This window comes from Pseudonaja textilis, chromosome 2 (genome assembly GCF_049901715.1).
Source record: "Pseudonaja textilis isolate UNSWEBS1 chromosome 2, rPseTex1.2, whole genome shotgun sequence".
In the NCBI taxonomy this organism is placed as follows: Eukaryota; Metazoa; Chordata; class Lepidosauria; order Squamata; family Elapidae; genus Pseudonaja; species Pseudonaja textilis.
The window spans coordinates 214,724,506-214,741,078 of record NC_141991.1 but is presented as its reverse complement, the minus strand read 5'-3'; the positions used below and the strand labels follow the sequence as shown (position 1 = coordinate 214,741,078).

Genomic DNA, 16,573 nt, shown 5'->3' with positions numbered 1-16,573 from the left:
AAACTTTGATAGAAAGAAATATAATTGAACAAAAGTGAAGGGAGAAATAATGAGAAATTTGGAAAAGATATATATGTGTAAATGGAAATGTGATAATGTGGAACTATGTTTTAAAAAATAATGCTTTATTTGCCTTGTTAAAATTTATAAGTAATTCTTAGAAAGGAGGTTTTATACTTTTATGTGTTATGTTTTGTTTGTCTTCAAAAATCAATAAAACTTGTTCTTAAAAAAAAAAAACAATGATGGAACTAACGGAAGCATTTAATAGGCAGAATAATGGAAAAGCACCAGGCCCAGACGGGCTCCCGGCAGAATTTTATAAAACATTACAAGAATCGTTGAGCACCCCACTGTTAGAAGTTATGAATGAAGCCATGTTAAATAAGAAAATACCCAAAACATGGTCAGAAGCTTATATCACACTTATTCCAAAAGAAGGGGCCGATCCATCACAAATTAAGAACTATAGACCTATTTCTTTACTGAATGTAGACTATAAAATTTTTGCTTCCATCTTGGCAGAAAGGCTCAAAAGATACCTAAATAACTTTATTCATCCTGACCAGAATGAATTCCTGCCAAAGAGACAAATTAGGGATAATATGAGGGTAATTCTGGACACCTTGGAATATTACGAGGCGCATCCTGAAAAACAAATGGCTTTGATATTTTTAGATGCCCAAAAGGCATTTGATAATGTGAACTGGAGATTCATGTTTTTGTTATTGGAACAGATGGGTTTTGCTAGAAAATTTATTCAAGCAATAGAAGCCATATATGATAAACAAACGGTAAAAGAAAAAGTAGAACAGACACTGTATCTGATAGGTAAATGTTTGTTCTGGGTGGTTTATTTTCACCAATTGCTTATTACCCTTTATTCTTGCAGGCACAGGAAATGCTGGGGAGCTCTATTCAATGCAAATGGGATGTCTATATTAGTGAGTGTTCACAATAATATCCCAAAGATGCTTTTTCAAGAGTCAACTGGACTTTTTGGCTTTTCTTTGAAGACATTTCACTTTTCATCCAAGAAGCTTGTTCCGCTCTGAGCGAAAATGTGATCTGTAATTTTTCTGGAAATCTGTTCATGTTCCCGCACCATCTGAAGGGTGTTCATCCCAAAGTGCATTGTGGAGATTCTCAGACATCAAGGTAATAGTTGTCCCAAAGGTGCTTTTTCAAGAAGCAACTGGACTTTCTGTTTTGTTTTGTTTTTAAGACATTGAAGCTGAAACTTCTTGGATTATAAGTAAAATGTCTTCAAACAAAAACCAGAAAGTCCAGTTGCCTCTTGAAAAAGCACCTTTGGGACAACAATGACCTGGATGACTGAGAATCTCATAGAGATTGGTTCACAAAGCAAACCATTGAAGGAAGGAAGGAAGGAAGGAAATAAACAAACAAACAAACAAATAAACGAATGAATGTTGGGACAACAATTATTACAAGGGAAGCCCATTTGATCCCTATTTGGCACTCTTTCTATCCGCTCTTTCTCCGCCCTCCCACAAAACCTAATCTCAGGGCAACCGCTACAGCGACAACTATTGCGCAGGCGCCGAGGACTCTCGGTCACGTGGCAGGAACCGGAGCGGAAGGGAGGAGCTGAAGCTTCGTAGCGTCGCTCGGCGTCCATGGCAGCGATTTCAGTCGCCGGAAAGATGAGCACTTCCACCTTCTCGTTTTCCTTCTGTCGAGGATCCGGCGGGGCTTAGGCCGCGCTTCGCCAGGCCAGGCTTAGGTTGGGTGCCATGCGGCGGCTCTGGTCGTCGCCGCCGCCGCCGCCACTACCGTGGCTTTTGCTGGTGCTGCTTTCGGCGGCCGCGCTGTGCGGGAAAGGAGCGGCGCCTCCCCCGCGTACCACCACGAAGCTCCCTTCCGCGTTGCCGGCTGTCCCTCTGCCAGCCGTGCGATTGGGCCTCGGCGATGCGCCCTCGGGCACGCCGGGAGGCAGCGGCTCTTCTGTTGGCGAGGGAGCTCGGGGCGGGGGCGGCGACGGGAACGGCAGCATGGCCGCCGCGCCCCCCCGCTCGGAGGTCAACCAGCCCATGACCCAGCGCGCCCTTTCGGTGCTGGTCCTGGTCAGCGCTGCCCTCATCGTCTTCTTCGTCATCCGGACCGTGCGGTGAGCGGCTTTTCTTTCTCGCTCTGCCCCGGGAAGGCCTGTAGATGCCCCCAGCCCTTTCCCCGTGTCTGGCCCCGCCGTATGCCTGGACCTGAACGGAACTAAGGCTGAATTTTTCGGGCTGAGGGGAAAGACAGACAGCGGAGTAGTTTGCTTTGGGTCGGCTCTTCTTCCACTTTCTGCCCTTGTTAGTCTCCCCACGGCTTGCGTACATTTATTTGGCTCCGGTAAACATCCGGAATTGTTTGGGAATCGTTTCTTTTTAAAACTTCCTTGGTTTTGCTGGGTTGGCTCACTGTAGAGCAGGGGTGTCCAACCTTGGCAACTTTAAGACTTGAGGAATTCTGGGAGTTGAAGTCCACAAGTCTTAAAGTTGTCAAGGTTGGACACCCCTGCTGTAGAGTATTTTTTTTGCCGTATAACTGAGTGTGGAAAGGTTAATTTTGTGGCTCACTTAACGATTGCTTTGAAGGCCTCATTTGGGTTTGACGTTCCTTCACCACCCCAGAACAGGCCAACCGAATGCGGGTACAGAATAACAGAGTTGGAAGGGATCTTGGAGGTCTTCTAGTCCAACCCCCTGCTGACTGGTTACCATTTCAGACAAATGGTTGTCCAATTTCTTCTTTAAAAAGTTAAAAGGGGTAATAGACCAGTGGGTGGCTTATGCTTCCTGTTCTCACACTGGAAAAGATTGGTGGGTTTTAAACAAAGTTCAAACAAGCAGAAGGTGGCTTCAAATCAATATTCTGTACGACTGGCAGGAGATAGATAATGTGCGGAGTAACCAAAGTCAAGTTTAGAATTCAAGATATAAAAGAGACAGCTGTTTCTCTGTCTTTCTCTCTCTCTCTCTCACTGACAGATGGAAGTCTGAAATGCTTACACCATCTTAGAAAGAGGGTTTGAAATGATTAGTTCTTGGATCATAACAAAATACCTGTAGTCCTTGATTTATGACCACAATTGAGCCTCAAAATACCATTGCTCAACAAGACAGTTAAATGAGTTTTGTCTCATTTTACAACCTTTCTTGCCATAGTTAAGTGAATCACTGAGTTGTTGAGTTTGTAACACAGTTAAGTGAATCTGACTAACCCATTGACCTTCTCCCGGGACACTGCAACTGTCATAAAGTATCCAAATTTTGATCATGTGACCATGGGGATGCTGCAATGGTTGTGGGTGAAAAACAATCATAAGTCGTTTTTCCCAGTGCTGTTGTAAGTTCAAACAATCAGTAAGCAAATGGTTGTAACTCGAGGACTATCTGTTTAGCATTAAAAGATAGCCTTTAGAGATTTAAAGGAAGAATTAAAAAAATAGTTAGTACACATTTGTTATGTCTGGTGTTCTACTGAAAGGCCTACTTTCAGGCTTAAAAAATCCTCAAAAGATAAAAGAATGTTCAGTAAGTCATGTGAATTTCATTTGGTGTTAATTGGAAGCTAAAGAAGTAGATAAATGGAAGAATGGTTCCTAATAAAATGCATCTAGACTAGAGCAAGATTCCTTATTCCTTTTGCATAGATACGAGTAGACTTTTAAAGGGATCTATTAAGTGTTGACGCTAACTCAGATTTTGGAGACTTTTTTTGAATTTCTTTCAAGGTAGCCTTTTTGTGGTGACCCAAGAGATTAGGTGGGAAAGTCAACTCTCACTAGACATGCACCATAGATATTTTACTGAATCATACATGAAATAAGCAGAATATATTTTGATAAGGCCTCTATCCTAAATAACAGCTTAAACTATATTTTTGAAAAATTATCAAATGTGTTTTTAGGAGAAATTTTTGAATATTTGAAATTGGTATGCTACATTTCAGTATTTTCTGTATAATGAATATATAAAAATGCATCACTAAAAACTATTAAAAATGAAAATAGGGAGGGTGATGTTGGCTACAGTAGAGAGCCATTGCAAGATCTCCTCAGTCCCCTGTATGTTGTAAAGCAGTCAAAGTTGAATCCATCATTATGCAGGCAAATAGAAGTTTGTGCATGGGATTGCATTTTCTTGTTCACCATCATTGCAGCCTTTTCTCAGAATCACTGACACTATTGTAATTAAAGGCCAACAAGCAGTATAAACAATATTGTCTGAGAGTGATTTTGGACAAATAAAGTACAATGAAACATTCAGTGAGTACAACTATTGCTTTAACCCAAAGTTCATGCTGTATAATTGCAATTGACTCACTATCTTGCAATATCACCTTCCCTATTTTTTTATTCTACAATATTTATAGTTTATTTAAATACACCTTATTTTCCTGAATAATATAATGTACATGAGAGACACAAGCTATACTACCAGTTATGAAAATCAAGTCACAAATTTACTATGGTCATGATAGAAGAAACACAATGGGATTAAATAAGACATTAAAGTTAGAGAAGGTGACAATAAATAAAAAAATATTTTATATGCACACATACACACATCATCATCATCACATAAAATTATTGTAAGCCACCTATAGTTACCCTGTGGTAAGATGGGCAACCAATAAATTTTACAAATAGATAAATAGTCTCCTGGTGACTTTGTTCCTTGTAAAGTTCTCATTTTACATATTGTTATTACTAATGGAGTTTTTAAAAAGCATTATTTTGATATGGTAGCAAATAGCTTCTTAATGAAAGAACAATTTGAACTAGCTCATTGATTATCATGATCACTAAAAGTAATTGATATAAAGTAATAGAATAGCCTCCACAGTACACATACAATTACAGGTTACAGCTAAATGTAAAATGTTAGTTTGTATAGAATACTGAATTAACTTAGGAAAATCATTTGTAGAAGAAAGAATAAAGTTTCTAGAGCTGCTGAGAGGAAGAAACCAAGAGGGCCTTAAGTGATATTCTTTGTATATTCTATGTTTCATTGGTAAGAAATTAAGACCTAGCATTTTAGAAGATAGAATTAATTTCTTCAGCACAAAATTCAGAGCTGCAGTGAACAAATCAGTACAAAGATAAAGTTCAGAATTCAGTATTCCACAAGAAGTTTATTTTCATATATCTACAAGCTTCAAGGCTTGACTATTTCGTTTGGCATTCGGATAGCCTGTATAAACTACAGAGTGCAGTTAATATAAATAGGCCAAATAGATATTAATTTGCATGTAATCATTTCCCCTTCATATTTAATACTTTTAAAGTAAAATAAGAAGCAAAAGTAGTTAAAAATGAAAATTTAAATGAATATAACTGGTAATAAGAGAGGACCATTAAAACTTAGTGTGTAGAGTGCTTGATAATTCGCAAACTTATCTGTGTATTTTTGATCTCTGTACAATTTATTTATGCCCTACATTGTAGAAATATATTTAAAGTCTAATTAAATATTTTTGTATTTGCGTGGGACAAATACTAAAATTCGGGAAGGAGTGGGGATATATTTCATTAATGACTAACTCAGAATACAAACTTTGTTTAAATCTATATTGACTCAGATTTATATGCTTCAAATGTTCATTTTTATTTTGTACACTGAAAGTTGAAATCTAATTCTGCTCATATTAATCTTCTTCAGCCCTGATTAACACATAGTAACATTTGTGTTAGACTTAGACGAAGAAACAGGAAGACACGGAAGTATGGTGTTCTGGACACAAACATAGAAAACTCAGAGCTGACACCTTTAGAGCAAGATGATAATGATGATGATAACACACTGTTTGATGCCAATCATCCTCGAAGGTTAGTATCTTTATTTCAGGGAGTAAAATAATAGGACAGTAGGGATTATAAAGACACATGTGAAAACAAAGTAGAATGTATTTATGAAGTAGGCATTTTATATAAGCATATATTACTACCGTGTTTCTCATATAATAAGGCCAGGTCTTATTTTTTTTTGAGCCCCGAAAAAATGGCTAGGCCGTCTTTTCCGGGGTGACTTAATTCCGCCCCCTTGCATCTTCGGGCGGGCGGCAGCGATGGTTTGGATGTTGACCTCGGCATTGGTGGGGCACTTCATATCGGGGTCAACACAGGCAGCACCATATTCAGGTGTGGAACAAAAGTACTTCCTAACGGCAAGCCCCCCGCATTCCCCCCCATTTTGCATGTTTTAATATAGGCCTTAATTTGGGGGGAGGGGCTTAATTTCATTTCATGCCTATAAAACATGCTGGGACTTCCTATTGGGGGAGGCCATATTGTTGGAGAAACAGGGTATGCAGCTTCACATATTCCTCTTTGATTAGAGATTATGGAACAGTGTTGTGCAGTTTCCAAAGGAAGATGTGTGACATCGTTGTAAATGAAGCAAACAATTATATGCAACCATATGAGTGAGAATAAGAAATCCATGGCTTTTTAATTAGATAGCAATATTCACTTTTTACAAAATAAGCTACAAGCTTATCATTGTAGTTTGTATTACATGTTTGCATTTGCTGGGGGAGAGATGACTATTTTGCTATTGCACATTGTGTTTTCTTAAAACTGTGTTTCAGAAATGATAATTATGTTTAATTAAATAACCCTTCTGTCTTGTGTTCTATTCTTGGTAATAATCTATTTTGAAAATATTAAGAGCAGCAGTCTCCCAGGTAGCATAGGCTGTCTGTTTATTGTAGCTTTGGTTTTCACTTGCAGCAATCTGGTTTTGAAATATAGATAATATCTTCCATGGTATTCTGCCTGTTTTATTCATGCTTCAGTAGCTTTCTTGTATCTTGTACACAAAAATCAATACTATAAGCTTAAATATTAATGCTTTTTATAAAAGGCAAGCCATTTTTTCTCACTAGAACAAAAATCTATTCTTTAAATAGTGCTTTGCAGGCACTATTTTTAGTCAGTTCTGACAAGGAATATCTGAAGCAGAATAGGAGTTGCAAGTGACATTCGATGGATGCTACTCTAGAAAAATTCATGGCAAATTTAACCTGTGATTGATTCGCTTTTTAAACAGATATAACAGATAATTAGACTGCTTATAATTTTAGCTAAGGTAGAGTGGGTTTTTAACTTACAATTTTTTGTAAGTTAAATCTGGAGAAAGAGAAATTATTAAAGAAGAATTGGAGTGAAATACATTTCTGATAATTACTGGCAACACAGTTCTGTAAAAGTGAATTATTAATTTATCATTAAGAATACAGTGTGACCATGTCATTCTAGAATTTACCATAATGTTGGCAAAGGTAACTGAACAAAGTTAGACTAGTACTTCAAACTTTAAGAGAGTTCACTTCAATAAACTAACAGAAAGATTAAGGAGGATTCCATGAATGGAAATCCTAGGAGGGTGGGAACAAAATGCTTGAATTCTGAAAGTAAGATAATAAAGGTCAATACCAGAGAGGAAGAAAATCAAGACATTCTAGATGAAACCAGGATGGTTGCAAAAAGAGCTCTCCAACAAACTGAGGAATAGAAAGGACAAGTATAAAAAATAGAAAGGAGTATAGAAATAGAACAAAATACGAGTAAATAGCCCTAATCTGCAAGGATGAAATCAAGAAGCTCATGGCTCAGAATAAACTAAGGTATGCAACAAATGCCAAAAAGGTCTCTCCAAAATGTTTCAATATGTAAGGTTCAAGAAGAAAATCAAGGAAATGATCCAACTACTAATGGGAGATGATGGCAAAAAAAAATTGATAAATAGCAGGGAGAAAGCAAAAATGCATAATTCGTTCTTTGCATCTGTTTTTACATAAAAAGAAAAAGTAGCACAACCTATCAAAATCAGCACTATGGGAAACAGAATAGGAATACTAGGCATGGAATTGGTAAGAGAATGTTGATCTGCTTTGGATGAATTCAAATTGCTGGGACCAGTTAGTTTACATCACAGGATTCTGAAGGAGCCAGCAGATTCATTTGGAATTACTGAATGACGTTTTTTTTAATGCTCCTGGAGCAAAGGGAAACTGCCAGAGACTGGAAAAGAGCTGATATAATTCCAAACATTCAAAAAAGGGAGAAAGTGGATCCAGGAATCAGCCTGACAACAATACCTGGGAAAAATCATGGAAAACCAGTGGATTTGTGAGCATCTAGAAATGAATAAACCGATTACTAGAAGCCATGATGGCTCGGAATAGCAAGATGGCAGCTTATACATTTAATAAATTTAATAAATAAATCTAACCTTCAGGCCTCATGAATCCAGGTCTTCAAGGATTTATGAAACAAGCAGGATTGGGTACAAACAAATCTCTAGCTATGACGTTCTATCGGGTAGATGTTATGACAATATATTATAATACATTGGATAATATGAGATCCTACTTTTATGAATATTGAATTTAAAAATATGTAACTACGTTAATTTGGGTGAGCTAGTTTTGCTTATCTTTTTCTTTTTCTTTATAGATAAGTATGTGCCTTGTGTGAAAATATTTCAATTGTGGAGCAACAAAAGAAGGCTGTTTGGAAGGAACATGAAGCAACATCAGTTGAGGATATGAAATGTATTATGACATCCTTAGTTTGTTGCAATAAATACTAACATTTTACTGTACCTTTTGTATATACAGAAATACTGTAAGGTCAAAGCCTATGGAAATAGCGCCCTAAATTTCTAATCTATTTTCAACAGGGTATTTTCTGCTTATATTAATTTGTGATCTTCTTTTTGAAAATCTTTTGTGGGCCAATTTTTTTTATGTAAACTGTGGTAATTTATTTGTTTGAACTCCTTGCAGCTAGCCAAATCTAACCATGTGTCAGAGGAATGTATGTTCTTAGTAAATTAGATGTATACTGAAGCTCTGTGTGAACGATGTAAATAAATGCTTACAGTATTCCTAACATTCATTCCTTGGTCTCTGAATCTGTTGGTGTGAGATACTGATTTGGATGGAAGAAAAATTGCTTGCAGTAATGGAACTGATCTTCCATTAGCTGAGTTTGGAACCACTTTTTCAGCAAGTATAAATTAGCGGAACTTTGTTTTATGCCTAATTTCAAATTCCATAAGCTATTTAGAGAAGGACTTCTTGATAGTCTTTTAATGTAAGATGTGCAGAATTGCTAAGGCATCTTGTCAGCATTTTTCTATGTGCAAGCATTCATGGAAGCCATTAAAGAAAATTCCACCATTATAATAACTGGAGATATATCAAATAATTTTATATATAAGTGCATACAATCTCATATGCTAATGGCTCACCTTGTTATATGAAAAAGCATGGGAATGAAACAGACTATTCAAGGTTTTTTTTAATACACACAGACATACACTCAGCTGTTCCTTATTTAATGTCTACCTGGTTTAGTGACCCTCTGCAAATGCCAAGGTAATTTTTAAAAAATCATTTTCCAACCAATGTGCAGAGTTTAACCAAATTTCTGTGTGTGATAATAGTGTGTGCCAGAGAGACAATAAAAGTGGCTTTGTTGTACAAGAGAATTTTATCCAAATGAGACAGCAACAGCCTTGATCTTTGCAGCATCTCTCAGTCATGTGGATCCCTTAGTGATTATTTCGCTTCTGATCTAGGAAACAGATTATCACTAATGAGAGGGTGTTTATATAATATGCATAATATTTAATTCTTAAAAGTGTGATATAACATACACTCCCTTTCCCACTTTAACAGTAAAATTCAACTCTTTGAAAATAGGATTCATAAGTTGAAGATTCTTGGTACTTAGGAGAATTAAGAAAATACTACTACTACGCTACTTTTGATTTAGAAGAAATACATATCTTTCAACTTAGTTTGCCCATTATTCATAATCCACCAAAACTATATTTTGAACATAGTAATTTGGAAGAATTTTTGACCAAATAATCATTTGTTCTGTAATGTTAAACATTTCTTGAGTCAAAATGTTATTGGAATATCCACATTAGATATCGCTAGATATCCAAATATATTATAAAAATTGCCTACAGTGAAATTATTACTCTTTACTGCAGTAATTCATATAAATATGATTGATTGCAAGACTTTAAAAAAATGGAAAATTTGCAATATTCACTCATTCACTTTTTGTCTGGTCTATTTATTTTTCAAGTTGTACCTTTTAGTAAACCACTCAAGAGTTTTATTTTACTGCATTTTTGTAATGCCTACTAAATCATTTCCAGCTTCCTACATTAAGAGATCTAGTTCTTTCCATTTATGCATTTCTATACAGGTGCTGAAAACATATAATTTGATGTATTCCTTTCTGTTACTCATATGTTCATTATTGTACATCTCCATATTCTGTGTATCATATGTCATCTTTGTAGTACTTGAAGTGACTTTTCTGGAGGCTCTTCTCCCTATTTAAAGCCTTTTGCATTAGGTTTGCAGGGTGTCTTCCAAACATTATTCCCACCTCATACAGCCCATTTCTTGCCAGGAATTTCTCATCACAAATATATCCCATAAACAGGGAATCCAAATTCTCATGTATCCATTTGTTTGCTTCCAATATCCCTCTCAGCTCATAAGCTTCAGGGAGTAAAGAAAATGCCACTTCGACTTCCAGCTCCTTCTCCCTTTTATTCAATGCTTCATTGTCACTTGTAATGTTTTTAACACAATGTCTGTCTTATGTCATTTATTTCCATGTGTATCTGTAAAAAGGAATGTTTGTCAATTATCTTAAAAGTTCTCAGGGGCTTTTCTGTCACATAAATGTGAATCCTTAGAAGGTAGCATATTTCTCTTAAACAGACTACCATGTCCACCGATTGCTGTTTTGATCCTTGTCAATATCCTGTCCCTCATCACAACTGCCTCTAGCTTACAGCCTCTAAGGCAAGTCATTCTTTACTTATACAGCCTGTAGAATCCTATTCTTCAGTCCTTGAGGCTGTGGCAGCTGTTATCTTTCTAAAAAAAAATCTATGCAGAGGCTTTGGAACTTATTCTGAAGAGCCAAAGAAAAAGTGTCCATAAAAAGTATCATCCATTGTATCATAACCAACCATTTGCCTAGCTTTCTTTTATTTTCAAAATGGCCTCTTGGATCCCCTATGATGGATCCAAGAAAGGCACCAAGCTAGAAAGCCAGACACCATGAGTTCAAGTCTAAGCCATAAATGCCGACTGAGTGACTTTGGGCCAGTCACTCTCTTTCAGCCCAACTCCCCTCACAGTGTTGTGGGAAAAATAGGAGGAGGAGATGTGTTGGATATGTTCTCTGTATGTGTTATTTGTAAAAATAAGCCACGATACAAACAAAATCCTTATGATTTTAACTGGAATATGGACATCATAGCCCCGTAACCTTCTCTTGCCGGAGAGTCAACAGCCTACACTTGTAGCATGTGTTTGCTGTAGTAGCAGTTTCTCCACACTTCCATCTTAGAGAAGTGCTGGTCTGGGACATATGCAGCTTCTTCACTTCCCTAATCAAACTCCTACTTGCTGTCCTTGTTTATTCATTCAGTGAATTTTGAGTATTATTTTTTTCCAAGAAGAAGGGCAAATTCCTAAAGAAAGCGTTGAGTTTTGGTTTATGAAAGGAACTTGTGTTTAAAGGGGACAGATCAACAAGATATGTTGTGTAAATGAAGTTCCCCTCAAAATGTTGAATGATTACTTGCAAAGCATGTTGGGACCATCTATGAATCAAATGTGCTTTCACTTGTGTGGAGATCTGCAAAGCAACTGTGCCATAGTTTCTGGATGTAGTTTCATTAACATTTTGTAGACAAGTCTTTCATTCATGCTCAAGTGCTTTAGAAAGCAACCTTTTTAATTCTTTTCACTGTCCTACTCTGAGAATGTCTCTATAGGGATTAAAAATCATGTACATCAAGACACTGCTCTGCATAGTGGCAGAGCACTTAATTATATATTTAATTATATATATATAATTTAATTATATATTTTTAATTTAAATTGCAAAATGGGACAATGAGGCTAAGAAAAATCTACTGTGTGGATTCCTCACAGTAGATTATTTTAATTAGGTCTTTCCATTTTGGAGCTCCCAAAAGTTTACTTGCTATCAGACATTCTAAACAAGTCCACCCACCCGCCCACCCCATTTTGTGGCATAACCTGTCGAAATAGTGGTGATCATAAAGAAATTGTTTGTTCTCTCTATTCTCATTTCCTGCTTTTATTTAATTTGCAGGATGAGTTCTAAATATGTTGTTCCCTTTAACTGGATTAATAGCCATTTGGTTGACATCTAATAGAGCGTTAATATTTTCCAAGTACTTTTTATTTTTCATTGTGGTATCATTTGATAGCAAGAGTTATGACTAAGAGAAGCTTGCTACTGATTCCTGCAAAAATCTAGGACAATCTTCAACTTAGCATCTTCTGCTATGATTGTGGTCAAACATGAATACAACACATTGTCAAAGACTGACCACCCTGTTGGTAGAGTTTCAGTCTAGGAATACTAGGGAGACAAAGGTAATAGGAGCTTATGTTTTCAGAGTTTTAAAACAGTAACACTATGTAACATTTATCGGGAACATGAATATTATTAAATCTGCAAAGTATTTTGAATTATATTTGAGTCACCCATTGAAGAGGTCCTTTTAGGTCAGACTAATTACTACTAGTGCTCTTTGAGAGATTTAATTCTTTCTATATTGCTATACATTCAATAATAAGAGATGCTTAACATTTCAATCTTATATATGGTTAACATAGCAATTTGGTCAATGTGCTTTTGTGAACAAGAAAATGCACTTTTGTTTAAATCAATGTTTATATTAAGAATTTTATTTAATTCTGAGCTGATACTTAAGATGTAGAGATAAAGAATCATACAAACATAGGGCTAGAAGCAGGGGTCAGATTCTACCGGTTCACACCTATTCGCTAGAACCTGTTGTTAACTTTCTGAGCAGTTCAGAGAACTGGTCGTTAGAAGAAATTTCCTTTTGTTTTTGTTTTTTTTCACTTTATAGGCCCAATCCTGTAAGGAAGGCATTCTTTACATTCTGGTGTTGTGGCTTACAAAAACTGCCTCTCCCTTAACCCTTATTACATTTTTGGCAGGACTAGACTTCTTGTCTCTGGAGCTTCTCTGGAATTTTTTTTTTCTCCTTTGCTGGTACTTTGCTTGTGTGGAGCCAGAAATTGACATATGTGTAATCATTTCACTTGGAAACTTGGCAGCTTGATTTTCTTAAAGGGGAAGGATTGTTTTAAACTTTTTACACTGCTATTGGGAGGAAATACTTCCCTGTTGGAGTTAGCATTTTGAAGAAATAATTGAATAATGAAGCAGAGCTGCATAATGACAAGGAACCAAGATGAGTGACATTCAGCAAGGCATCTTGGCTAGCTAGAAAGATTGACATTCAAAGGTGAGTTTACATACCATTTCTGAGTTTTGGTCTAAAACTGGTTTTTGGTGAAGTTTAATTCTGTGCTTGTGGATGTTTAATCCAGTGTTTATGGATGGAATAATTTTCTCTATTCATCTTTGTTTGGAAGGAAAAGGTTAATCTCTGTTCCTGAAAAGAAACTGGGTTGAGAAATCTGGCTAGTTCCTATGCTTATTTGTTCTGGTAATTGGTTTAACAAACAACAACTACAGTTGTGATTTGATTCTTTGTATTGTGTTTGATTTTTTTCCTGCCTCATGGTTTCTTTTTATGTCTGGGAAGGGGGTCTTCCTTCACTGCTTTAGTGGTATCTGGCGCTGTCCTTTTGGGTTTTACTTTCAAGAGGCAGGATGCAAGCTTGGCACTGATTTTTTTACTGCTTTTCTGGGGGGCATGTGACCTTTCCTTAAATCTGGATGATTTCCTTAGGATATCTTGAGAAGTGAGTGAGACCAGCTGGTATCTTTAAGTGGTGTAAATAGATCTAAGGATTGCTTCTCCTGGGTGTGCTCTTGCTGGAGAGCTTAAATGACCTCTCTGCTAAAGGATTTCACTTTATGAGCAAGAGTTGGCTGCTGATATAACTATTAGCATTTTAATTATTTTAATTCCTCAAAGTGCTCTGGCACTCTGCCTGATTTGTAACTCCGGCTTGCAGGTATTTTTAATATAATGATTGGTATTTACGGCAGCTTTTTGCAAGCAAAGAAGCTTTTTGTATTTTTGTACAAGTAAGTTCATTTAGTGACCATTCAAAGTGACAATGGCACTGAAAAAAGTGATTTATGACCTTTTTCACACTTACGACCATTGCAACATCCCCACAGACACGAGAGGCCAGGCGAGGGGAAGCACCCCTCGATTTGAGTGATGTTGAATTCGCCACGCCCACCCAGTCACATGACCACCAAGTCCCGCCCATAGAACCGGTTGTTAAAAAATTTGAATCCCACTCCTGGTTAGAAGGGATCTCAGAAGTTGTCCAGTCCAACCCCCTGCTCAAAACAGGAGTCTTATACCACCCAGTCAAATGGTTGTCCAGTCTATTTTTGAAAAGTGCCAGTGATGGAGCATCCGCAGCCTTAGGAGATAAGCTATTCCATTGATTAATTGCTCTTACTGTCACAATATTTTTCCTTACTTCTAGGTTGCATCTCTCTTTTACAAACTTCCTCCCATTACTTCTTGACCTGCTCTCTGGTGCCCAGAGAATAAAACCCTCAAGTATTGGAAGACAATTATATCCTCCCTGATCCTTCTCTGTGATAGAGTAGACATATCTAGGTCCCTCCACAGATCATCATACGATGTAATCTCCAGATGCTTTATCATCTTTGTTTGCTCTTCTCTGCATACTTTACAGGATCTCAACATCTTTTTTGTAGTCAGAACTGGACGTAGTATTCCAAGTATGGTCTCACCAGTGCAGTATAAAGTGGTATTATCATTTCTCACTGTAATAATGATTCTATCGCTCTATTGATGCAGTCTAAGTTTACATTGGCTTTTTTGGCAGCTGCAGCATACTTCTGGGTCATACTTAAGTGGTGGTCCACTCAGACACTTAGATGCCAAACACAGTTAATATTGTTGAGCCAGGTGCCCCATAGTCTACACCTATGCATCTGGCTTTTCCTGCCTTAAATGTAGAACTTTACTTTTCTCATCACTTAACTGCATCTTGTTGGATATGGCCCAATGCTCAAGATTCAAAATCCTTCTGGAACTTAAGCTTATGTTCTAAAATATTAACTATTCCCACCAAATTGGAAATTTAATGAGTTCCCCTTCTCAGTAGATTATTTAGAAGTGGAAGAATACTAGGCCCAATTCAAAACCTTGTGGTACCCCATTGCATGCTTCCCTCCATGTAGATGCAGTTCCATTAAGGACAACCCACTGAGTGTGTTTAGTCAACCAATTGCAAATCCATCTATTGTTGGTATGGCTATACATATTGTTTTATCTTACAAAGAAGTAGGCTGTGGGAAGTAGGAAACCAATGCATAATCATAATAAGATTCACAGTTTCATTCTAAACTGTTTGAGTATAAATTGTTTTGAACCTTCGTTTATATTATTTATTCTGGATGTGCATGAAATGGAAATGCATGTTGTTTTTGACTTGCCAAAAAATATTTCATTGCATAAGTTTTGTGAACTGTTTGGACCCATGATAGTTTGGTATATTTTTATGGAAATGAAACATTACTGGACATTTTTAGTATGGGAAGTGGTGTGATTTCAAACAAGCATCTTTGGCTGTAAAGATCTGTATGGCTACCATCATCCAAATGACCAAATATCTGTTTGGGAACAAACAAATTTAGAAAACTGATAAGGGGTGGGCTTCAAAAATTTTAGCAACCAATTCTCTGCCCAGTTGCTGGATAGGCATGGCCATGGTGGGTGTGGCGTAGTTGTCCTCCTTCACCATGGTCAGTGGAGGGACTGTTTTCGCTCTCCCCAGGCTCCAGAGGTTTTCCCTGAGCTTACAGGAGGGCAAAAACAGCCTTCCCCAAGCTCCAGAGGCCAGCCTATTTTTCACCCTCCCCAAGCTTCCATGAGGGCCCTGCACTTACTTGACATCCAAAACGGACCACATGGAGACTCCTTGGAGCAGTGGGGCAGAGTGGGAGGGGAGGGGTGGGAGGGAAGATTTTCGGGTTCGCCAAACCATGCAGCATCTTAGCTAGAGGATCTTCCAAACACATGCGAACCTGTAGCAGCCCACCCCTGAAACTAACTCTCTACTGCCATCTAGTACAAGTGGCACAAAAATGAAATAAATTAAAATATAAAATTATAAAAAAATCTAGAGGTTATCCAGATTTTTGCAGCTCAACTCTGGTAGTTTTATATCTAGTCTTCCTTGAACATAAAAATATATTTGCCTATCTATATATCCTAATTGAAAAGAATATAAATAGAGTTAGTCAGTTTGAAGACTCTTTGTCTTCAATCTCTGGCAGAAGACATAATCCTTTCGATCAATTATCTACACAGAACCCTAGTCTGAGATGTACCTAGAAGGAATGGTATAAAAAATATCAAAATAACAACCATAACTATGCAATTGTCAAGCCTAGAATTGGAACAATGTCTTTTCTAAGAAAAAAAGTAAATCTCCGCTATATTTCTTCATTCATTCAAAAGAATAAATTGTCTTTTTTAGT

The 16,573-nt window shown here is 37.1% G+C and overlaps 1 protein-coding gene across 1 annotated transcript; it reads left to right on the top strand.

The window, feature by feature from the left end:
- The first annotated feature begins 1,559 nt into the window (after positions 1 to 1,559).
- FAM174A (family with sequence similarity 174 member A) lies at positions 1,560 to 8,917 on the top strand. The gene is made up of 3 exons (XM_087927016.1): positions 1,560 to 2,131; positions 5,708 to 5,842; positions 8,474 to 8,917. Exons 1-3 carry the CDS (start codon positions 1,758 to 1,760, stop codon positions 8,475 to 8,477), a joined length of 513 nt encoding a protein of 170 aa, XP_087783142.1. The 5' UTR covers positions 1,560 to 1,757; the 3' UTR covers positions 8,478 to 8,917.
- The last annotated feature ends 7,656 nt before the right edge of the window (positions 8,918 to 16,573 follow it).